This window comes from Neolamprologus brichardi, chromosome 9 (genome assembly GCF_056152115.1).
Source record: "Neolamprologus brichardi isolate AB-2024 chromosome 9, ASM5615211v1, whole genome shotgun sequence".
NCBI lineage: Eukaryota > Metazoa > Chordata > Actinopteri > Cichliformes > Cichlidae > Neolamprologus > Neolamprologus brichardi.
This window is the reverse complement of record NC_142112.1, coordinates 33,578,586-33,603,761: the sequence shown is the minus strand read 5'-3', so window position 1 is coordinate 33,603,761 and position 25,176 is coordinate 33,578,586. Positions and strand designations below refer to the sequence as shown.

Genomic DNA, 25,176 nt, shown 5'->3' with positions numbered 1-25,176 from the left:
AATCTCCAAACAATCAATTCACTGTAGTGTGTTTAAATTCAAGTAAATATTCTTTAAACCCTCTGAATGGTTATCCTTAAAGTAAAACAAATGAATCTCACTGAAATACAATCACAGAATAATAACTAACATAAGATGTACTTTACATCTTAAATTTAAAAAGTTATTTTTTGTGTGAACTTTAAGTCTTAGCTTGGACTTTTTTCTTTGATACAGAATTAATTAAATGATTTATTTATATAACAGTTTTGCTTTCGCCTACAGGGTTTCTAAGTAGCAGTGCTGATGCATTCAGGAAAAAGAGGAAATCTCATCTCCTTACACAAGTTTGTATCATTTCTTTACACTGTAACCTGTAATCTTGTTGTTTACAAATGTAACGTTTAAATTCTCATTAAAAACAACACTTTAAAAGTCACATTTGGCTAAATTAACTTCAGAAGAATGTATTAATGAAAACACCACAACATCTGTCAAAACATAAAAGGACATCAGTAACTCCACTTTTGTTAAAATAATCATTCTGTTTATTGAGATGATTTTCAACCTCATATCCACCCATCGGTTATAAATCAGAAAAAACTAGAAACTCTCAGACAAAATGTTAAAGATTGAAAAAAAAACAACAACAAAAAAAGACATTTTGGTTAATAAATGTACATTTATTCTGAAACAGACGTTTCCATTTTTTTAACTGGATAAATCAAACTGAGAGTTTATTACATCAAGAGCCAGCTCCACACCACAAATTATTTCCTTTCAAATCTTAAAATTTGTGCATCACTGCTACCTAAAAGGCACCAAACGTGAGAGCAAAAGAAAGTCACAAATGAATGATTTTTTAAAAACCCATTCCAAAGGTTGATCTCCTTCAAAATAAAACAACAAATTTCAAATACATTTAAAATAAAATAAAATAAACATGCTAATTAAAAACAGTCTGAATCTAGAGAGGTGTACTACAAAGAGAGATAAACTGGTTAGTTGGGCATGGCGAGCTTTAAGTCAGAGTTTTCACTGTGATGAAGGCGGATCTGTTAAATGAACGTGAACCCTCAAAGTGCTTTTTACTACAAGCCTCATTCACTTCAAGCACACACATTCATACAGCGCTTTTATTCCACACACACACACACACACACACACACACACACACACACACACACACACACACACACACACACACACACACACACACACACACACACACCCCTACCTGCTCTACCTCAGTGACCACAGGCTCAGTTTAACCTGCTAGATCACCATGGTAACTAATGCTTAAGGCAACCTGGTCCTGTTCTATGAAAAGCAGGACTCGGCTTATTCCAGGGCTACATCGCCATGGTAATTTACGCTGCAGCTACACCAAAGCACATATGAAATCACCTGAAACAGTGCATCCATTCCCCGTGGAGCTCAGCGTTTTTAGTGACAGTTTAAATAATAAGCATCAATCATTAAATGCAGATTTTTAGGAGAAACTTTATTTGTAGTTTTTTTTTCTCTGTTTCCTGGAGTTTTACAGCAGTTTTATTATTCTGTATTCAGTCTGAATTAAACGACAAAGCCTGTTGAATTAATGGAATATTTAGCTGTAATCATGTCAGGTGGAGCATGGAGCATTACTGAGTCTGTTTTCTGTGTTTAACCTGCTCATATTTCTCTAAGATTACAGCTTTAGTTTCCTTCGTATGATCAGCTGCTGTGCTGCCAGTTTTCAGTCTGCGATCGGTCACACGCTACAAACTGTCTGGTTTGATCATTCGAGAAGAAGCTCTCATCTGCTACTGTCACGTTAAAATTGAGGTTTTCTAGGCAAGGTTAAAAGCTTTCTGTGGCACTCATCTTTGGCTTCATTTTCTTTAGAAATATTTCATTCATCTCTCTCAGTGACCTCCTCTGACTGACGTAAATGGCATTCAATCATCTTGTGAAATAATGCGTCAAACACCACCTTTAACGTGAGCCCAGACCAGAAAGCTTCCATTAACAGAGAAAGATGAGAAGCAGCAGTAATCTCTGACTGGGATTTTAGGTTTTGTCAAGCCAGCTAAAGCGAAGAAAGCCCGGCTGTGTTGAGCTTGCTTCATAGTACACTCCTCTGATGTGGATCTGTGTGGAAAAACGTCTGGAAGTCTTCATTTGTTTCGAGGAACTTTTTCTCCAAGAGGAACCTCCATCAGTTTCTGTGGGGAGAACAGAAATCAGCTACATGATCTCAACCAATTAAGAAAGAGTAATTATTTGTTACTGTGGAGAGTGGCCTTCGAACAGCAGAAGAAACATGACTTGCTTTGACAGGCAGTTTCCTTAAATTCATTTCTGCTTTCTTGGAGGACAGATGCCGTGTGACTCCCCATGATCGCATATTTTTAGTAACTTTGTGTCCGTGTTGGAGTTTGTTTTGAATTTTTATGAGTCATATTTTTATTCCGGTGTTTTGTTTTTACTTGGTAAAGCGTATTGTACCTTTGAATTCTATTTTATCATGTTTTGGTTTTTTAATATACTTTTTCGAGATTTATTTTTTATATTTTTAGTGGCTCCTAATGTTTTTCACACTGTTAGTGTACTTAAAGATGATTGTAGTAATTTTAATTGGTTAATCAATATGTTTTAAATACATAAAGTAATGCTGGATGTTTTATTATTGTAGCTGATTTTAATTTTTCTTGGTTATCTGTAATTTTATTTTACTGTGAACAGTTTAGAAATTTGATTTATTTTTAGTTTCTCTTGATTTTAGCCTCATTCACTCATATTCATTCATCTATTTATTTGATGTATTTTTTATATGAATTATAAGTTAAGTTTGATGTATTTTTTCTGGTTCTCTTATAAGCTATTTTCAAATCAGCTATGTTTATCTAGCATTGCATTACATATATACTTTATATTTAATCATATGTGCTCACACTGTATTTATACTATCTTTACTTTCCATCCAACCGGACTTAGCCAACAGAGATAATCTGTGCAGCTGGTCCTGGGTCTGGCCCTGGGGCGTCCTCCTGGTAGGGCATGCTCAAACAGAGCTCCTCATTCTTTCAGTCACTACCCAGAGATAATGACCGTAGGTTAGGGTAGAGATTCTTATTTTAAATCCCCTTTTTCTCTTTTCTTTTAGTTGTTATTGCATTTATTGACATTCTCAGAGTAATTATAGGTCATTTTTTGGTTTGGTCATCATTTCTTTATTTTCCCCTGAATTATCCAAAGTGCCCAGTCCTACTGAACTCTTTGTCTGTGTGCATGAATACATTCATCGGCGTCCCACCTTGAGCAGTCGAGCTTGGTAAGCGTTGTCCTCCTCGCCCTCTCCTCGCTGTACGTCCACCTGGTGCCTCTCACAGGCCCGAATCACCTCGTTGAGGTCGTAGATCAGAGCCGGGTCCAGAGAGTGAGCGTTTATCAGGCTCACCAGGTACTCCCTGTAGTGCTTACTGTGGGAACAAACACACACCTGAATCTCAGACATTACCTTCATCAAAGGAGGCACAGATTCACCTGCAATATTTGATTTTTATTTTTAGGCGGTGTGTTGGAAACTTCACTCAGCTACAACCTGAACAATCCCAGTACTGACTCTGTGTTGGGCCTCGACCAACATGTGAGGAAACTATCCGACCACCACTTTACTCACAAGCTGCCGTTCAGCTGAGTCTGCTGGAGCAGGCAGTGCAGAGTCGCCCTTTTCTTTGGAAACTGCTGCCACAAATGTTGCCGTGACAGTGAACCTAAACAGTAAACGTCAAACTGGTGTGTCTTCTTGCCTGACCTGATTTACTGTCTGAATCACACTCCGGGTTTTAAAAGGAAAAAGCTGATGTTAGCCAGTTCCTGGCAGCTCTGAGCAGACACCCGGTGTGGTGATGAATTCTTTTACAGCGTCTTTGTTCCCGAACTCGTCTCAGTTTACCGTCTTCCGATGAGATTACAGTAAATCAGTCGCTCCAGGCTTTACATCTCATTTTGTTTCTCTTTAAACTTTGGTATGTATTGGAATTTGTAAAATGTTTCAGTGTTGGGAGGACCTGCATACGTAGTGGTTTATCTGAAGAGGCTGAAGTGACTGAATAATGCAAAAAAAGAAATTCCAGCATCATCCTGTCTTTCCGGATCTGCTGGATTTCTTGAATGTGAACCCTGATAATCTCTGACAGAAGTTGAGACGTTTCTGCACCTGTGTGTATGATTTATCGTCGTTTCAAATGTCGCAGACCGTTTCCACAAAACAACATTAAAACTTCTTTTACGGTTGAACCTCAACTTGAACTAGAAGTTGAATTGGAAGCTTTTTAGGGACATTGTTTAGCTCCATGTCATCACTCTTGGAGGGATGTTTCTGCTGCAGCAGGCAGCTGTTCTGTCTGGTGATGTCACAACACAACACCAGACAGAGGCACAGCTGAACATAATGGAGCCACTGAAGAGTCACATATTTCTATCATGAGGTCAGACAGATCACAGTGGGAGCAAAAGCAAACATTACTGGCGTCTCTCCCGCCCCAAAGATTTGGACGTGCAAACTGCTGGTTTAAAAAGAAGATTCGACAGGAGTGAAAAAAAAAACAACCACCAGAAAAAAACCCCAATTTGGACAAACTGGGACTTGAAGAGTGTCAGAGGTTACACGACGAGGGAGTCTTCAAGTTTTATTAAACTCTCAATGTGTCCCTGCTGGCTACAAACAAAGAAACGACATCTTATTCAGCCTCGTTCATGCTAACATACTGCAGTGCTAAATGAAAAACTATAAACCAGCACAGAAGTGAAATCACAGCATCATCCTTACAAACAGCAAACTGGGCATGAAGGGAAATAAGAGCCGCTGCCTTTGTGCTGGAGATAGAAAAAATACACCCGATTCAATGTGATGCTTATCTCTACGCATGACAAAATATATATAAATCTTTAGTGCTGATTGATTTTTTTAAAGGCAGAAACCTTTATGTTTATGCTGGCCCTCAGTCATCAAAACTCCCATTTAAGTATCTCGATCACTTCCCTCTGTGATGCTACAAGCTTCAGGATACGGACAAAGAGGATCTCCTCCATGCCTGCTTCATTCCCTGGGGGCGGGGCTATGGCTCTCTACATCCTCTTGCAGACCATTACACCATTTGAATACAAGCGTGCTGATCCACACAGGTGTGCACACGGGTGTTCACTGTTCATAGAGTTAAATTACACCTTTCTTGGCTGCTACTTCAAAGCACATTGTGCGCTGTCTGTCCTGCGTGCTGCACAACAACATTCAAAATTTAGTATTTACTGCTGTTTACACTTAGCTAGATTAATGCGATGGTGTTGTGTTTAGTATGTTGCTTTGGGGTTTTTTTTGCTCGTTTTCTATTCTTTCTCTCTCAACAGGTGATCCAGGAGATTTTTTTTCCCTTTCTCACTGTCCCTCTTCCCTTCTGTTTTTCTTTTCCTTCCTCTTTCTTTCTCCCTTTCCTATCCCTCAGTCATGTCTGTCCCGTCTGTAACAACTGAAAATAAAATAAAATAAACAATAACAACAAAGGTCGATCAAATGGACCAATACGGCAATGCCATGATGATCCATTTGGCAAAATGAATCCATTGGGTATCCTTGTTGGTCTTCAGACAACAATTCTGACGGCTAAAGAACCAAATGGGACAGGCAAAAAAAAAAAAAAAAATTAAAAAAAGGATAGGGACAAAGAAAAAATACACACCAACAACTGCCTAGTACAATAAAACCATACTCCATATATGTGCAGTATACAATTATGTGTAATTAGCAGTGCTATAACATGCACATGTGACACAAGACTGAGAGCACATGTTTCCATTTGATGGGAAGCTTCACCGTCACCACTGACAGGCTTTTACTCTTTGAACACAACAGGTCAACGCAGGACAGTATACAGGTTTTGATGAGCTGTGAAAATCACATGAGAACCGCAACCACAACAATGACAAAACATCTTCATGTGTAGAAACAACAGCAGCGCGCACAAACATAGAGAAAGGCTAATTCCTGTTTCAAGATATTCGATTAAGAGCGCTGCGAGTGGCGGTAATTTGAAACTTCCATCGAAGCAATTGAGATGCATGAAAAACTGTAAAAGGAAGTGGACGTGGCAACACAGATTCACTCACTCGCAGAGTCCAGCTTGTCCCGGCTGTGTTTTGACGCCACACGGTGAATCCACCTGCTGACCGCCTTCATCCTTCTGCTCCATCACACCGCATTCATCTGCACCAAAAACACAAAGTCAATTAAAATGTATATAAAAACAACAAAACAACAACAAAAAGTCAGTGAATTCATGCTAGAGCTCATTTATTAAATACCACCTGCATTCCTACACATGGACACTAGAACAACATCACTGTCATATTACATCATTCCTAAACATCAGCTGTAACCTTTTTTGAATTCATTTAAATATTTCTTATGTCCAAACTCCTTATTTACTGAATATGAGCATCATTACTGTGAGGGTGATGAAACACCATATGGACAAAAGTATTGAGCCACAGGTGTGTAAAATCAAACCCTTCACCATGTAGTCTGCCTTTACAAACGCTTAGGAAGGAATGGGTCGCTCTGAGGAGCTTGAGTGTGGTAGTGCAACAGGATGCCACCACAGCAGCAAGTCTGTTTGTGAAATGTCTTCCCTCTGAAATATTACACAATCAGATTGAAGAGGAAGCATTTAGGAACCTCAGCGACTCGGCCCGGTGTCGGGCCTGACCGTTAAAGAGATAACACCAAGTGCTGATGCATAGCTGCAGAGCTGCAAACCTCCCCTGACATTAACAGCAGCACAAACGCTGTGCACCAGCAGCTTCATAACAGCTCCTGTTTGGTGTAGAGCAGGCCCAGTACTGTTATCCATGTAGTGCAGTATTTATTTACAGAGCTCAATTTACAGATATTATCATAAACAAACACACTGCTATCGCTTTTCAAAGATCTAAGAGACAGACACCCTCTCTACTTTTAAGACTGGACTCTTTTCTTTATGATAAAGCTTATAATAAGGGCTGAATCAGGTGACCTTGAACCCTCCCTTAGGCTGTTTATAGGCTCAGGGTGCTAGGGACTTCCCACAATGCACTGATGCTATAGCTGCATGTCACTGAATTTCTTTTCTCTATGGTTGCAGCAGATGGCTGCCCTGCACTGCGTCTTCCTGTTTAAAGAATATTCTTCCTCCCCGCTGTCGCTAAATGCTGCTCAAAGAGGATCTTCTGATTGTTCTGATTGACTCTCTAATATCGTGAAGTCTATGGTAAAATATAAAACACTCCCTCACAACTATTGTTGTGAACTGGAGATGCATGAATAAAGGTGAATGAATTTATTTTTCTTTTAATGCCAAAGTTTGTTTTTGTTTTGCACAAATGAGAAATAAAATGCTCAGCATCGGCTTCTCTAAACATCCTGAAAAGCAAATCCGACCACTTAATTTTCAGAAATTGTTCAGTCATGCCAGGATTCCCATTAACACAAAAAACTGCTTTACCGGTCTGAGCTCCATTAGAGGGATCCGTGTTGAACTCCACACCGCTCCTCTAAAAAACAAATCAATAAACACGCTGTTTACATTTAGATCGGGGGACGAGCTCATCAGATTTAAACAAACCCTCACATACCATCCACCTCTTACTTATGATTATAATAGAGCCACAAAGAGACGAGTTATTAATGAGGATAAATCACAAAATAAAACTTGTGTTATTTGTCAAAAGGCCAATTCCCTGGTGACTCAAAGGGGAGGGGACACACCAAGCACAAACAAAGTTCTATTTACAACAGGACATAGGCTCTATTTACTATTCTGGCACAGTGGACTGTATAAACACAAGGACATTTTGTTTTATCCTTTACAATCAAATCATTTTCCCTGTTTTTCACTGCCAGTCAGTTTATCCTCCAGATGACCTTAAATATCTTCATTCCAACTCTACAAAACAGCTGATATTACATTATTTTGTCAAAGTGAAATATATTAGAAATACATCTAGAAAATTGGATAATGTGATTTACATTGACAGAGTACACAGAGCTGCTCAAACAATTAGTAATAATTCAGCTGTAAAGGTGTGAGCTGGTTTGCGGGGAGAGCACACTAAAAAGAAAACGGACCTCTTTGAAGCCAGAAAACTATCTGTGGATCTGTGGGACCGACACAAAGTCGCAATGACACAAACTTAACTATTCCAAAACTTCTTTCTCCTGATCATCGCAAGAGCCCAAGACGAAGCATTTCCTCACCTGTCCTTTTGTTTATTCACTTCTTCTCCTCATGATTTCTTTGATAACATTCATCATCTATTAAGCTTTACTTTCAGCATCTGTATGAAAGACGCTGCTCGACTTGACTTAAATCCCACTGGTAGTGAGATATGAGATGGAGTCAGGGTAAAAAAAAACACGAGAAATGTTTAAATCTTGTTGTGGGACACATTTTTTGTGTTGTTGCTTTATGTGTGCTACTAAGGGTCACTTTATAGTATGGTGTGTTCATGGGACTGTATCCAACCTCCTAGGACCTGCCGTCCACATATGTGAACATCACATTTTGGGTTATTTAGACCAAAATACTCAATTTTGCTCTACATGGGCCTGATATCCACTTACGAGGACATCATACCGATACTGTTCTATCAAAATTTTAAACGAATATCCTCATATGTGGCTCTGATTTATCTTAAAAACAAAAATAAGGTAAAAAAAAATCTGGTAATTCTTTGTTTTTACATTCATCGGGCCCCAATGTGACCAAATATCAAAGAGAGATTAAAAAAGCATGTCGTGGAAGAGTTCAGGTCTTAGGAGGTTAGGGTAGACACATGTAATTAGCGCCCGGTGTTATTGGTCAGAATAAGCAAACAGCTGCGCTGTTGTGATGAGTGACGTTGGATAAAGAGAAGTGTGGAACAACAAATACGAGTGATGAAGTGCAATAAAATGTTAAACAGACAGGATGAGTACAGCTGGAGTTATTAGACTGTGACAAGTTTCATTCATAACAGTGGCGTCGTGTCACCCCTGCCAACGAACACCTCAGATGGCTTTTATATTCCATTCCAGTTTTTTCTGGTTAATCTGCCCTGGATCACCTGCAGGTCATTTAATATGCTGCTGCTAGGCTCACTACTGGGTCTCACACCAGATCCACCACTCGCCGGCTTCCTGTTCCAGTGCAGCTTTAAAAAAGTGAAATTTAAAATATTCACCTGAGGTCAGCTGACCCTGAGGCCTCCTAAAGGTCAGCTAAGTCACATGTTTTGTGACACTTTCTGCTTTTCTGCAGTTCATACTCTGCATTTTGATTCGGTTTCCCTTACTATAAGTTTCTGCAATGCATTTCAATTCTTTAAACTCTGCATTGTCTCAGATTATTTCCTGTAAAGCGCTCTGTGATTCCTGTCAGTACAAACAAACATTTCTCGCTCGCTACTGCCATCTGCTTCAGGTAACACAGGAACTGAACCATCCCTCACGGAAAGCAACAGTTTAAAATAAAAACAACTTTCTGGGTGAACAGTAGAAGAAAATACTTGTGTGGTTTGTGGTTTTTAGCTCAGCTGTGAGAGGACAGGTGGAGCAGGATATTTTAGAGAGTGGAGCCAGGTGGATTCAGCGGCACAGCTGTCAGCTGATATGTAATCCACATCAGTCGGCTGCAGCTTGCTGTACAACAATCAGCAACGCAAACAATGCAAAGAAACATACATACGTGACCGTCTCACCTGTAGAAGCGTCTGTAGTCTGGGAGGCTCCCAGTCTCTAAGATAGAAGAGGCAGTCTCGAGGGTGATGAGCGTGCAAGCAATTGAGAGGGCAGTCAGGCTTACATTTAGTCTGCAAAAAAAGGAGCAGCAGGTTTTAGTCAGGTTAAAGAAAATGTTACACTTTTAACTAAAAATTGCAACACTTTAAGATGTGTAATATTTGTCTAAATATATTAGTCTTAAACCAAATTGTGTGAATTTTCCAGACATTAGAAGATCAAGAATGAACCAGAGGATGTGTCCTGAAACAAATGGGACTGTAACCTGCAGCTTGTCTCATACAAAGCACATCCTCCCAACAGGCTCAGCCCTCTTTCTAGAGCTTTGATATTATGGGGAATTGGAGCTCAAGCCTACATGCCAAACACTGATATGACAAAGAAAAAGGGGGTTGTCTACCATACAAACATTCATCCTATAATTCACCCTCACCTTGTAGTAGGGGTTGTTGCAGCCACTGCAGAACTGGTACCTGCATTGCGAGCAGCTGAAGTGCATGCAGCCGCCCTTCGTCAGAGCGTACTGGAACCTGCAGTGAGGACATGCTGCGGGAAGATGAGATAAGAGCGAAAACAGGAACCATTGGCACAGATGAAAGCACACATTCAAACTGTGTGTGGTGAGGGAAGCTGACTGATGTACAAACAGAGGAGCCAAACACTGAAATGAAACTTGTGGTTGTGGTTTTAGGTCGAGTCTCTGGGAAGCCTTACTAATTCCGTTGTCTCTCAGATAGCCAGCCAGTCCCTGTCTCTGGTATTCCGGGTCATTCTCCCTCTTCCACAGTTGGAACTGCTCGCAGGACACATCCTGGTGCTGAGGTTCCCACTGTGACCAGAGAAGGGGTTAATGATTTGAGTGCTTCCTGTACTGAAGGGCTGGCAAAGTTTCAAGGTTGCATGTGGAAACTTCTGAGACCTCTTCTTTATTTTTAATCAAATGTAAGATAAGACAGACAGCTCCCATGCACAATGGAAAATATTTCAGATTATACTCACAGGTTTCTTGCACTGAGCACAAAAACTCTTGTGGCAAGACAGGCATGTGACCTTCAGTTGGTCTCCATCGTTGATAAACCCAGACGTGCACTGAGAAAGACAGGAAAGAGAAATTCAATATAGCTAAAAATCCCTATTAGAAAAGGCTAAAAGATCTCTGCTTGGTTTTAAATAATCAGTAAATACACGGCTGCAGAAAATGAAGGGAAAACAGCCATTAGCAGCCCGTTCTTCTCATTGATGACAGCAGGTTCACACTGAGCACATGTGACAGGCGTCAAAGAGACAGTGTAACAAACCTGCCTGAAAAAAAATAAGTAAATAAAAAGTCGTGCAGTGTGCCCAGTCTGGCAGAGGCTCTGATTTTCTCTCCCACAATTTGCAGAAATCTGAGCTGATGTGAATTTTTAAAAATTTATTTACTCAACAGTAGGGCTGCTCGATTATGGCAAAAATGATAATCACGATTATTTTCACTGAAATTGAGATCTCGATTATTTGGCGATATTTATTTAACAATAACAATGTGTTGAATAATGACTTTAAAGATTGTCAAAAAATAATATAAAATAGTGTGCAAATACTGATAACAGTGCAAATGTTTGCAATATAAAAAATAAATGAAAAATGTAAACATCTATGTTTAGTGAACTTTGCAGTGTTGCTCTGTGGTGCAGCTACGACACTGTAGCAAAGTTTACACACTGTGTCTACTTGATCCACGTCTGACTCCACGAACCCATAATGTTTCTACAACACTGAAGTTTTTTTACCTCTCTTTTCAACCAACAACAGTCACTCTCCTCTCCAAATAACTTCTGCTTAGCTTTCCGAGCTTCCCTCGGGTCCTCTTAATTGTTGTGACACGTGTTCGAAAGGCAGAGAGGTGCGCTCGATTTGCCACACGGAGCAGCGCGACAGTAAAGCACGAGGGAGGGGCTAATAATCGGCTCAGTCATTTTTAATGATCGTTGAAAGCCCAGATCGTAATTTAGATTAAAATTCGATTAATTGAGCAGCCCTACTTAACAGGATAAGATTTCGATTCCCCCCCAATAACAATAATAATACATTTTATTTGAAAGCGCCTTTCAAAACACTCAAGGTCGCTGTACACAGTAGAATAAAAGCAACATAAAAGCAAGAAGTTTACAGAATCATAAAAGCATAAGACATAAACAAATAAAAAAGGTTATGTGGGATAAGCTATTTTGTACAAGTGGGTTTTGAGTTTGGACTTAAAGAGAGAGAAGGAAGAGATGTTTCTATACACCTGATGTCAGTCCATTACTAGACCGCTGATTTGAGTGGACTCAGGAGACTCTTTGACTTTCTAAATGAAATCATATGTGGTGTTTTATCCATTTCAATAATGTGCTCATCCAGAAAACAGAATACAGCTGTACCAGGACTGGCTGCGTTTTTTAAACTTGTATCATAAAACTAAAGTACCTACAAAGGCTGAAATAACACAAAGCGTTTGTGGATGTTCATCTTTTCCCTCCACACTTCATGTAAGTTAACAGGCCGATAGTTATTTTCTAAAACGACAACAAAAAAAACCCCAACTGTAATCTACAGCACTAACATCCAAAGTTCCTAATCCCTTATTCTTTTAATGTTTTCAAGAAAATTATTTTGTTTCTTTACTTAATCTAACTCCATATATGAATTTCAAACAACTGCTACAACTACAGGATAAAACGAGATTATTTTGACTCTGAGGTGCGTTCAAGGATTGTCTGTCATTGTCTGCTTACACTGTCGATAAAATCCAGGCTTCAAAGACGGAGCTTAAAATAACCCAAATTATGTGTTGTATGAAAACTATGGAATGCAAATTACAGGGTGGAAATCTGATTGTTAAAAAGATTAAACGACAGGGACGAACAAGCAGACTGCGTCACAGTGAACTCACATGACAGCACCACATGAACTTCGGGTCTTTCATGAGAGCGTGCTCGGTCAGCTTTTTGTGGAACAAGTCGTACACCTCAGGCTCCAGGCAGTCCCTCAGCTGGAAAACAAAACACGACAGGAGGCGTCGCCGCTTCGTTATTATAAGACGAAAAACAGCTGCAGGTTATTTTCACACCCATCTACAATCTGATGTGTTTTGATACTAGTTTAATGTAATTTTGTGCACTTTAAACAAAACATCTTCCCCCTCTGAGCACTTTACCCTGTTTAAAAATGACTACGTTGAGATAAATGCAATTATCATGCATGATTACAATCCACAGCATCTTCTAAGAATATCTTAAAGAACTAAAAAAATTCTGTTTACAGATCAAATTCTGTCTTCATAGCTGAAACAAAGCTCCATTCTCCCATCAAACCCACAAATGACCCCAGTTTCATAATTTCTTCATAAGTATTTATGATCACATGGAGAATCAGATGCAAACTGAAATCTTGGCCCTTTTATCTGCAGACGACACTAAAAGCCCCTGAAGTGTTCCCCACAGCCTTGCAGACAGTCAGGAAAAGACGTTCAAGCTGCAGTTCATGAGTAAATAATTATAGAACGCTTAATCTGTTTATACAGCTGTTTATGAGTTGTTTATTATCAGCTGATCTTTCTCACATGTAGCAGGAGATAATTCGCATCAGTCATGTTGTCGTCTGTGGAAATACTCTGAGGTTTAGGCAAAGGCAGCTGGAGCTGAGAGAGGCAGGAAACCCACTTTACTACGAATTCAAGCGGCCATTATCAGCTGTGCTTCTCTCACATCAACACAAAAGGACACGGCACAGACCTTGTAGCAGAGAGACTGCAGGTCAAAGTGTTTATTATGTGATATGATATCACATGCACCTCCAACAGGAAATATCGAGAAGAGTTCAGGGCTCAGTGAACGTGTGAAAACAGCTTTTCACAGGCGTGGTGGTGGTGGGGTTTATTCTGGACTGCTGCACTACTGCCATGTGGCACGTGGTCTCCTGCTCATCCACTGAGCTAAAGTGTTGCTCAGAAATGCCTTTTATTTCTTTAAATATGCTCTGTGTCACGTATTTGTAACAAAAATAAATGACCAGTTTAAAGATGCATCTGGTGTCTCTTGTTAAAACTCCTATTTAGGACTCTTCACATTAACGTTTCCGGCACATTTCCTCTGAGTTCACCTGTATATCCAGCGTGGAGAAGTAGCTGTCCAGCTTCTCTGGGTCGTTGATGTCGGGTTCGCAGCAGCTGGGACACACCATGTCTCGGATGTGTTTGTCTCTCACGGCGATGGTAAAGTGGGCCTTGAAGCATTCGAAGCACACCGAGCACTGACAGGACGTTAGAGACTGCATCTGCAGTACCAAGGGGAAAAGAAAGAGACTTTAAGAGCTGTGCATTAAACATAGCTATTGAATCGCGTGGTGGTTGCTGCGGAAACAGATCGCTCTCCCCGATGACCCACCTTGCTGCGGGGGAAGATGCTCAGACAGATGGGGCACTCGTTGTTGAGGAGACGCCTGATGAAATCTCTGTCATGTGACTCCTTCACGGCTTGCACCACGTCCTCCAGGGAGTAGCTGACACCTGGTTCTTGGAGCAGCGACAGGACGAGTTCGCAGCGCCCCCAGCTGGGCAGGTCATACAATGCCAGCAGCCGCCTGCACGTCCTCTGAAGGAAGCAAGCCAGGTCAGCACAGAGGTTTATGTTAAAATGAAAACGTAAAAACAAAATCTCTTTCTAGTCAAACCTGTTTATCTGGGTGTGTGGGATCAATCGGCGGCTCGGGCTGGGCTGTCCAGATCCGCTGGTGGAAAGCTTCCAGCAGGGGGCGCTGAAGCAGAGACAAAGCCCCCTGCATCTCACCTCCACTCTGCCGCAGGGCCTCCTCGCATTGGGCCGCATCTTGGAAGCCCAGAGAGTGAAGCTCCTTCATCTTCACCCAGCGGGAACAACAGAAACAAAACAATGAAACAAAGAAATCACTTTAAATGGCTGCAGTGAACATAAAAGACTCACATCAAGAGTATTTACACTGCTGATTCACCAGTAAAGAGGTTTGAATCTCACCAAACAACAGGTGAGAGGTTCCAGCAGTGTAGGGAAAACTGGGAAGTTCCCAGCAACAACTTGGATTTTTTACATTTTCATTTTAATCCCTGTGAAGTTTAAGTTATAACCAACCACATGTTGTGGAGAAAAGCAAACGGACGTTTTTGGATCTTGAGGTGTGTCAAATGATTTTCTTAAATCAAAAGAAACAATTTTCTGTCATAATTCACAAAATATTTGCAGTATGAAGGTTAAAAATAAAAAGAGTCGTTTTTGAGATAGAAGGAAAAAAAAGTTCATACTTTCTTTTAACAATAAATGATTTAAAACTTTAATGTGCTTTTAATTGTCCCACCTTTTCTTTGCGGTCTCTCAGCAGCTCTCTCACGGCTTTGTCGGTTTCTCCTCCTGTTTTCAGCCACGCCAGCTTGGCCTCAGCTCTGGACAGCTTCATGCCGTCACCTATGGAGGTCGGACCGCTCTTCTCGGACTCGCCTCCGTCTCTCTCCGGCACGGGCTGCGTCCCAACACTCCCCGTTTTGTAGTTCAGTTGGACGGAGGCGGCCATGGCGCAGATTTCATCCAGCAGGTGAGGCAGCTCTGAGGTCAGCCAGTCACAGGGGTTAATGTTGCTGCCACCGCACGCGCCCAGAGCGGCGTACACCTCCTCTGGACTAATGCCTCGCTTTTCTGCTTCCTGTGAATGAGAAATGGAATGCATCTTCTCTTTTCCAGCGTTTCAATACTATAATATTGTAATTTGTTTTGAAAAATGTCATTTAAATGTTTTGAGGCGAGTCTGTGTGAAACGTTTGCCATACTCTGATGTGACGGACAAGAGCGAGCCCGTCTTCTTTCATCATCTTCTGCCTCTTCACCTCCAGGTTGACTCGGGGCTTCGGCTGTGGCCGGTCCTTAGGTCCGCACGGCGTCTGCTGGAGAGACTGGGGCAGAGAAAGTCCACCAGAATCTTTAGGGGACATGTTGCACATCTCACACACTGTGGAGGCCTTGGTGTTAGCGAAGGTGCAGAATTGGCACGTCCACTGCTAGAAGAAGAAAGAAAAGCATGTAAAGCAAACACTAACAAAAACTGATGACTTCAAAGGCTTTGCTGGGACACCTCCATCCTCACTTAAACTAACCTGAGTGTATTCCAAGTGAGAATGGCATTGATGCTTTAAGTTATGTGTGACATTATGTAGGGCTGCACGATTAATCGTTATGAATCGAGATCACGATTTTCTATTTATGTGCGATCTCATTTCCAAATGACAACGATTAAAAAAAAAACAAAAAAAAAAACGATGACGATTGTACCGCATTTTGATCCGGGACGTAATCTGCATGAAAACAAGCGCTCACGCTTCCTGCTCAACAAATGACAAGGGCGGAGCCTTATACCACGTGATACAGAAGCCAGCTGGCAGGAAAAAAACAACGGAGAGCGCGTGAAACTGCCCGAGGGGAGAAAACACAATGAGCGCAGAGGAAACGTTTCCTGATGGCGGTGAGAATGACTGTAAAATTACTTCCAAGAAAAGGTTCTCATTCCTCCGCGTGAAAGTTTTTTGCCTTCAAAGAAGACGATGAGAGTCAAAAAAATATCATTTGCAAGCTGTGGTTGCCATAGTAGCAGCACCGCAAGCTAACACTACAAATCTGTATAACCACCTCAAACGTCACCATAAAGTGCAATATGACGAAGCTGTAAAGGCCAAGAAAGTGACAGGAGAAAACCCGTCCCCGTCAACCACCCAAACATCAATAACGGGAACCTTATACAGCGCTTCCCTATACCCGTCGACCTCCCGCAGGCACAAAGAAATTACGGAGGCTGTTACTTATCACCTGACCAAAGATATGGCTCCATCAACACTGTGCAAAACGAGGGATTTAGGAGAATGATCAACATCCTAGACAAACGCTACACAGTGCCGTCCCGCAACTATTTTAAAAATGTTGCACTACCTGCTCTATACACGCAGCGTCGAGCAACGGTGGAGACGGAATTTCAAGCAGTACAACATTTTGCGGCAACAACAAAATGTGAGACATTTGTTGTTTTTATGTTCAGTCTCAACTGTTACGAAGTTGATGTGCACTTAATAAGCGCAATAAATATTTATACTGGAAAAGAAAATCGTGAGAGAATCGTGATCTCAATTCTAAGCAAACAAATCGTGATTCTCATTTTATGCAAAATCGTGCAGCCCTAACATTATGGTAATATTTTCATGTGTAGCTTGAACTTGACTGTAATGCTATAAAAAAGGATTGGGTCCTCCTACTATCTGTGGACAAGGTCTAGATATCTGATTGGTAGGTGGTGATTCAGTACGTCACAATGATCCTGACCATGATGATGATGATATGGATCCTGGTCTATTGGCTAATACAAGAAATACTGACTATATCTAGAGATAGGTACAGCTGTTAAGGAGCAGTAGGTGTAACACAGAGGCTGCCATGTAAAACAGCGATCCCCAACGTTTTCTGCGCCACAGACCGGTTTAATGTCAGACAATATTTACGGCCAAGACAAAAACTGTGGTATTTTGTAAATATAATAATAAATGCGGATTCACTGTGTAATTGTGTAACTTTATTAGCAGCGTCTTCCTAAAATGTGCCAACAACATTGAGAGTAACATCCTCCTCTCTGCCCCTCCTCTCTGGTCGCTATGGTAATATGTAGATATTTCTTTCAAAATAAGACGCACAACTACAACACGGGAAAAGACCCAGGGAAACTGAGTTAACGATAAAAACCCTGAAACATAAATTTCACACCCGGGCCCAAACGGTCTGTGGCCCGGGGGTTGGGGGTCGCTGATGTAGAGTGTCTTACAAACAAGGTCAAACCTAAGTATATTGTACATACGATGAAACAACAACATGAGTTAGCCAAAAATATCTCAGAAACATCTAATCAGCAGAATGATTTAACAGGAAATTAATGTTTTTCATTCATCGGTCTTCTTATGAATTCTCTACTTCACTGAACAACCCAACAACAAGTGACTGTAGATAAATGTGTTCCCCGCAGAGCTAAGACTAACAGAAAAGGTTTCTGTCTGTGCCAACGCTCAGCACAGTAAAGACGGAGAAAATAATAAACAGGTTAGTAGCGTTATCAGCAGCAGGAGACAAACCTTTGCGTCAGACAGAGATCTGAGGTTGGACATGTCAGAGGAGACCGGAGGGCGAGTGGCCAGACGGGGGCGCTCACACACCTCGCAGAGGATGCTGCTGCCTTGATTCATCACAGTGCAGCTCTTACACTGCCACTCTGAGAGAACGAGCACCAACACAGTTCAGTTCAAATCAAACAGTTTTCAAACTTATTACGCAGAATATTTACGTAAAAACAAATGTTTCCTCCATAATAAGTTAAAGTTTGGCGCTTTTAATAAGTTAAAAGCATTTCTACTTTAACTCGAGGGCACAGGGCGTCTGAAAATTAAACTTAAGCCTTTAAGTCAATCTTAATGGCACCTTAAATAAAATTTAAGACAAAACTTCCTGAGCTTGAACTATTCCTTTCACCACCAGGGGGCACCGGTTACCAGCGTGCATCTCTTTTCAGCTGCCCACTCATATTTAAGAGATTTCCTCTGATGTGACCTTAATGACCTCCCTAGTTTAAAAGAAAGGTGACCTTGACCCTTGGCACCCCCTAGTGATAGAACCTGGTATTACATGCAGTGCAGTGCATGAATTCTTTAACCACAAACGCATAGTGTTTGATGTTATTCTCTTGAAAGCTTTAGTTAATTTTGAAAGGTTTCAGCTCTTTTAAAATACAGAAATTTACTATTACTATTATGGGCAAATAAGTCAAAAAATACTGTTTATCTTAAGCTATATCTTAAGTTTCATCCATCCTCAAAACAGGGATTCCTTTCCTTAGTGGGAAGTTCTAGGAATTGGTTTCAACCACAGAACAATAATAATAAATAATAATTTCCAACCATTTTTTCTTACACTTGGATCTTCCCATTTTTCTAAAATAACAAAGAGGGTGGATAAGCAAGTGAATTTTAAACTCTATAGGACCTTTTATAAGCAAATGTGTTAATTCACAGACACCCTGTAACCTGCTGTGTGTGTAAACCTTTGCTCTTACCTGCATTCGGCGATGCAGGAAGTGACATGGTGCTTTCCTGAACAGTGGACACAGCTGTGGCGAGTCGAGGCCGTTCGCAGGTCGTGCAGAGAACGGCTCGCATCTCGTTCACTGTAGTGCAGTGAGAGCACTCCCACGGGGACAGAGACGGGCTGAAAGGCAGCAGAGAAGGACACATTTTTTTTCAGCTCCTAACAAGAACACGTCTTCAGCTAATCTTCATTTCCTCCACAGCTGCAGATCCCCAGATGTGATAAAATACATTGTTAAGACATTTCAGGGATCTCTAGAGACCCTGGTGTTTGATTCTCAGCAAAAACTTTTGGAGTTTTGATCAAACAAAGTTGATCCTTTATTGTAACAAAGGAGATGGTGAACAAATCCAGCCTGTGTCCTTCCTGGCTTTGATCTGCTGCCAAATAAAGAGCTGAATGTGGGTTTCTCTTCTCACCTGGATGTTTTAGCAGGTGTAGTAATGGTCCTGTTGTGCCCTTTACGATCAGGGTGGGAGTGGTACAGCTTGTCGCACTTCAGACACAACCTCTGGAGGCATGTGGCGCAACGAGCATGGACAGCAGAAATTCCACAGATGGTGCAGGTGTCTGCAAGAAACAGACGAAGAGTTAAAACAGTAAGCAACAAAAAACAAGCAGAGCCGAGGTTTGACTTTTGTTTTCGGCCTACTTTGTTTGGTTTGCTGTAATTTGTCCCTCTTGTGACTGGCTCTGTTGGGGTGTCGGTGGAAGAGGTCATCGCATGCGTCGCAGAAATGTGGATTGTCACATGACGAGCAAAACAGAGACGCGTCTCCACCGCACAAACTGCACTCGCTCACTGCAGCGGAGCCTGGAGACAAACAGGAAACACACCAAAGTTTTAAAATGTATCAGATCGTTGCCATTTTTCACAAAATTTAAATACATCCTCAGATAAACAACATCACAACATATCACACTGTGTATTAAAACAAATAAAAAGTTTTCTTTATGACTTTATCAGTGTCTCACATCATCATGGAGGAATTTTGCTCCAATCCACTTTGCAATTGAGGCTTGCAATCATTTGCTTATCCACAGCTCTCTTAAGGCCCCATTACTGCGAGTTTTATTCAGGTTGAGGTCTGGGCGTTGACTGGGACGTTGCAACAGCAGATTTGTTGCTGTGCTTGGGGTCATTGCCAGTTTGGGCCAAGCTGCCGGACAGATGGCCTTACATTTGACTCTAGAATACTTTGGCATACTGAAGAGTTCATGGTTTACTCAGTGTCTCCACCACTGTGCCCGGTAGTTGTCATGAGGTGTTTGTGCTGATATGCTGAGTTTGGCCCACTCTGTCCAAAGGACATTGTTCCAGGAGTTCTGTGGTTTGTTAAGACATGTTCTTCTTAAAGAGAAGAGGCTTTCTCCTGGCAACCCTTCTAAATAAGCAATACTCGTTTTTGTTCTTAACGTAATGATGCAGTGTAATACGTCACCGCACAAGGACCAGATGATTCCTTTTTTTTTAGTATATTGTGATACGGAAACTTTAGATTGTGATAAAGTTTCCACAATGAAAGAGGGTGTACTTTTATTTTACCATAACTGTGTGTTTTCAAAATGGTAAATGGCTTGTATTTATATAGCGCTTTACTAGTCCCTAAGGACCCCAAAGCGCTTTACATATCCAGTCATCCATCCATTCACACACTGGTGATGGCAAGCTACATTGTAGCCACAGCCACCCTGGGGCGCACTGACACACTGGCGCCACCGGGCCCTCTGACCACCACCAGTAGGCAACGGGTGAAGTGTCTTGCCCAAGGACACAACGACCGAGACTGTCCAAGCCGGGGCTCGAACCGGCAACCTTCCGATTACAAGGCAAACTCCCAACTCTTGAGCCACGATCTCCCAATGCTATACAAAGTTTATAAATTGCTTAGGAGCACATCAAAGTTTCTAAAAAGCTTCTTAACTTTGTGGCATCAAATGAAGAAGAAAAACTGCTGGAATGAAAAAAGAAATAAAATAAAAACTCCCAGGCCATCAGGTGTGGCAGTAGCTGACCTGTTGATGGTTTTGGCACCAGAGCAGGTTTAGGAGGAAGAGGCAGGATCAGAGGTTTGTCCCCCTGCTGCTGCTGCTTCTTTTCCTCTACGGGAAGCTTAGCCACAGAGTCAGTCACCAACTGAGCCTTAACAAAAATAAATAAATAAATATCAGCATGACAAACAAAATGAATGAAGTCTGAAAAAGGACAAATATTAAACAACAGATTATCTTAATTCAGCCTGTTTTTATCTTTAATGAACTTAAATGAACTTTTCGGGCCTTTTGAAACGTGTACACACCTTTGGGATGACGAATGGGATGATTTCTTTGAAGTGTTCTAGGTGAGGATGAGTGCCCTGAACAAACAAACATAAGGAAATGGAACATCAAAACTGCATGCACATGTTACCGATGATCAGATCTGCTTAGGAGTCGATACAAACCTTTACTATCAGATCCACTTCCGTGCGTAGCGTCATGACCTCCAGCGTCACCGCTGCGACTTTTTCAGTATCCGGATCCTCGACTTCGTCGGGAAAGCTGAGGCCGTCGACCTGCTGGTTAGTGTAACCGTAGAGATAGAGGACTCTGCGGCCTCCCTGTGGACCAAAACCCACATTTCAATCCTTATCTTTTAAACAAACCCGAAAGGTTCTCAGTCAAAGTTTCTGCACAATCTTTGGACACAATGGAGTTTTTTTCCTCACTTTGATGGCATCCACTGTAGTCCTGAAAACAGGATTGTTGTGCTTGACACTCCTCCAGTATCTGGGTCTGGTGGGAGAGGTCAGGTTACAGCCATACTTCTCCAGGATGCTCAAGGCTTTGATGAATCGATTCAAAGACTCCAGGACCTTTTGAGAGGAAAAATTAGTATTGATGTTTGTCAGTTTGCCTCCTTTATTCCATCCAAAGGAATTATTTGTGATGATTTAGTTAACAACAATGATGTTACCCCCGTCATAGCCTTTTGAATAAGACACCGTGAGAAAACTTTAATCACAGCTAGCAGATGAGGCTGGTATCAAATGTAGGTTATAAACGAGCTTTCACATCCTATCCTGTTCATATCTCCTGTGAATTACTATGCAATACAATACAAGCATCCAGGATACTAATACTTGTTTCTGTTTCTCTGTGTCATAGACATTGAAGTGATGCAGTTTTGCTGCTGAAGCTGTGCTATATCCCATGATATCGATACTCAAACTTGATTTTAGAAAAGAAAAATGCTCTAAACACTGACTTTCTTTTAAGCTCCTGGTTCTGTGTGACATCATAGAGAGGGAAATCCCTATTTGGCCTTCTCAAAATCTTTTAAAGAGGGGTAACCAAACAGAAACAAGCTGACATAAATGGGGAGGGGCTAACAGCTCGTTTCAGACAGACGATGAACTGTCAAGTCCCAGTGTAAAATGCATAAGGATTATTTTGAATAATGAATAATGCAAAGCTACTGTAGCAGAGTTTAAGATTGGAACAAATTCACTAACAGAAGCCACAGTGCTGAAGATAATTCTTCACTCCCCTGGGGATATCTTCATCTTTGTTTTCATCCAGAAAAATCAAAGAGAAGTGTCACAAAATCTTTTTTTCCTTAATAAAAAAAACTGAGTAGACCTTTAGGGATCAAACAGACAGAAATGTTACATCAAACTGCACTAAAACGATCGTTTAAGAGAAAAGATTACCTCCTGTTTGTTGCGACCTGCCGAGTTCTCCTTCAGCATAACCTCAGCTGAGACGTGGCGGTACTTCTCCGACAGAGGCAGCTCGATAGCGGCCATCGTCTGAACGTCGGCCTTCACTTCCTGAGCTGAACCCGAGGACGAAAGGAGAGACTGGGCTCTTCCCCTGGCCTCGTCCATCTGGACGGACGCAGGACTGCTGCTCATTGCTGTTAGAAAGAGAAGAGAACTTTTTAGAGGTCGTTCCAGAGCTTCAAAATCGAGGATCAGCTGATTTATTTGGTTTGGAAAATCACTGCAAATTCGCTGTTATTTTCGGTCTGTGAGACTGGTTTTTGTAAAAGAAATAACTGATTAGAGGAAAATCTATAAGTCACATTAAAGTGCAGCAAGACTTAGCAAAGACTGCCGAGGAGATCAAAAAGCTAAAAAAAAGTAAGCTTTCCATCAGTCACTTATTCAACATTTAATAATAATAACAGACATTTACTGCTATTAATTAATACATTCTTAAGAAATGAGAACTTTTACATTGCTGATAAACTCACAGTGTAACCTCCAAATTTCAAAATACATTAAACCTCAAAATTCTGATAGCGTTTTGTTAAGATGACCAAGACACTCTTGGTCTTGATCTTGATCTGTAAACTACTGTAATAAAGCTTTGCAGGTGTGGCTGTCTGCAGGTGGAAAGCAGGTCCCCTGCTGGTTCCAGCCACGCCTCGTTCCACGTTGTTATGCAGGGACGTTTGAGGCCTCAGGCTGTTTCCTGTCTATCTTACCCTGCTTTCCTGCAGGTTTAAAGATGTCCGGCTTATTGGTGTGTCTACTATGTCAAAGTTCAGTCATGTAGTTTAGATGCCATTGTTTTGTATTTAACAATAACAATCAGGATAAATAAAGATAATATATAAATCATTACCACAGCATCAATATAAGGACCCAAAAATGTCAGCAGATTACTGAAATTATACAAAAGCTCTACAAAGGTTCCCCACAGAAAACTAAATCAGGAATAAGAGCGGAAAGTTGTTTCTGCCAGTGTAAAAAAACAAACAAACAAAAAAACCCACTTGTAAGTCAAAAATTTGGGTTAGGTATTGAAATTTTGAGATAGTAAGTAGAAATCTTTATTATGGTGGCAAAACAAGACTCCATACCTCAGAGCCACAAAAACAGGTATTTACTCTAAAACATCTGTAGGACCGAGGTCAAGTAGTTTTCTACATAACAAATTTTAAATTGACTCAAAAAATGATGCTATAAAAACATCTAAAAAAGTTCAGCCCTCGTCTTCACTTGAGAAATGATTTTTGAGAAGTATAATAACAGCAGGGACCTTTCCCATAACTCCTATTATGAAGGACATCTCTCCATAGTTTCTTTTTTATTTTATTTTTTTATGTGAGCTGGTCAAGTAAAAGGAATTTGATGAAATGACCCAATACACAGAAGGCAAACACAATGGTTTCATAACAGTGATTACCTGAGTTACCACCTGATTTTTAGACGTTCTTCAACTACATATTATTAACGCCTGACCACAACCTTTAAATAAATAAAATAGCTAGGTGCAAAAATTGCAACCTTGTTTATTCTTTTAAAAATCAATCCAAAAATGGCCAATCCACAGTGAAAAAGGACACGAGTGGCAGAGGAAGGATAACAACAGGAAGGATCAACATTCAGGTAAATCAAACAGTCATCGGTGACCTTTATAATTGATAATTTCACTTTTAATAAATCATGTGATCTGATGGGAAAGTCCAGGCTAATCATAGTTTCAGAGGTAAACAGTTCAGTATCACATCACAGTCGCCACTTTAAATCCGCTCCCTGCTACTTTCTGTGCAGTAAAACATCAAATTACCTGGACCCGACGGTGGATTTTTTTGTCACTTTTACCGTCTTGAAGTCTCAGCAATAACAATTCACAGCAGCTGAAAACGAAACTCTAAAAACAGAAACTTTAACACAGCTGCATAACTTAGCTTCATATCTGATCAGTTAACTTACCGCCTCAGCTGTTCTGGCCTTCTTTTAACGGTTATTTCTGTCGCTTCTTCTCCGAATAAAGTATTTACGTTTCCGCCAGTAAAGTCAGCATGTTTTAGATTTCAAGCCAGCGGTTAGACCCTCTCCAACAGTGAGCTGCTTCAGTCTGTCTGAAGCTAGCTTTATGCTTTAAACGCGGAACTCCTCCATACTTCCGGTCTGATTGTGATCTTTTCAAAATAAAAGCGGAATTTCCATACCTATACCAGTAACAGTGGTCATGAAAATGATGAACTTTACTATGTATGTATGTATGTATTTATTTATTTATTTATTTATTTATTTATTAAGCTCCCAATTGTATCATACCTACATTTTGTTTAAATATTTAATTAATTATGACCAGCGACCAAATTATTAATTAATTATTTAATTAATTTTGTAAATATTTCATATTAGAGACTGCGGCACCCACGGTGTGGGACGGAAAGATTTCGCAGGTCTTTCCTCCCCACTGCTGTCAGACTCCACAATAAAGACTTTAACTGATCAAACACAT

The 25,176-nt window shown here is 40.8% G+C and overlaps 1 protein-coding gene across 2 annotated transcripts; it reads right to left on the bottom strand.

The window, feature by feature from the left end:
• Positions 1-553: 553 nt before the first annotated feature.
• LOC102777408 (E3 ubiquitin-protein ligase RNF31-like) lies at positions 554-24,817 on the bottom strand. 2 transcript variants are annotated; one of them, XM_087846321.1, is made up of 24 exons: positions 24,639-24,817; positions 22,626-22,831; positions 21,642-21,788; positions 21,378-21,533; positions 21,234-21,290; positions 20,950-21,076; positions 19,586-19,747; positions 19,353-19,503; positions 18,902-19,053; positions 17,928-18,064; positions 15,594-15,821; positions 15,128-15,469; positions 14,471-14,656; positions 14,185-14,391; positions 13,901-14,074; positions 12,693-12,791; positions 10,775-10,864; positions 10,490-10,604; positions 10,209-10,321; positions 9,736-9,846; positions 7,503-7,551; positions 6,130-6,226; positions 3,278-3,443; positions 554-2,186 (listed from the first exon to the last, which is right to left on the bottom strand). In XM_087846321.1, exons 2-24 carry the CDS (start codon positions 22,827-22,829, stop codon positions 2,139-2,141), a joined length of 3,318 nt encoding a protein of 1,105 aa, XP_087702447.1. In that variant the 5' UTR covers positions 22,830-22,831; positions 24,639-24,817; the 3' UTR covers positions 554-2,138. The 2 variants fall into 2 exon arrangements, with proteins under 2 accessions (XP_087702447.1, XP_087702448.1); XM_087846322.1 differs by having other exon boundaries at positions 15,594-15,818.
• Between the last annotated feature and the right edge of the window lie 359 nt (positions 24,818-25,176).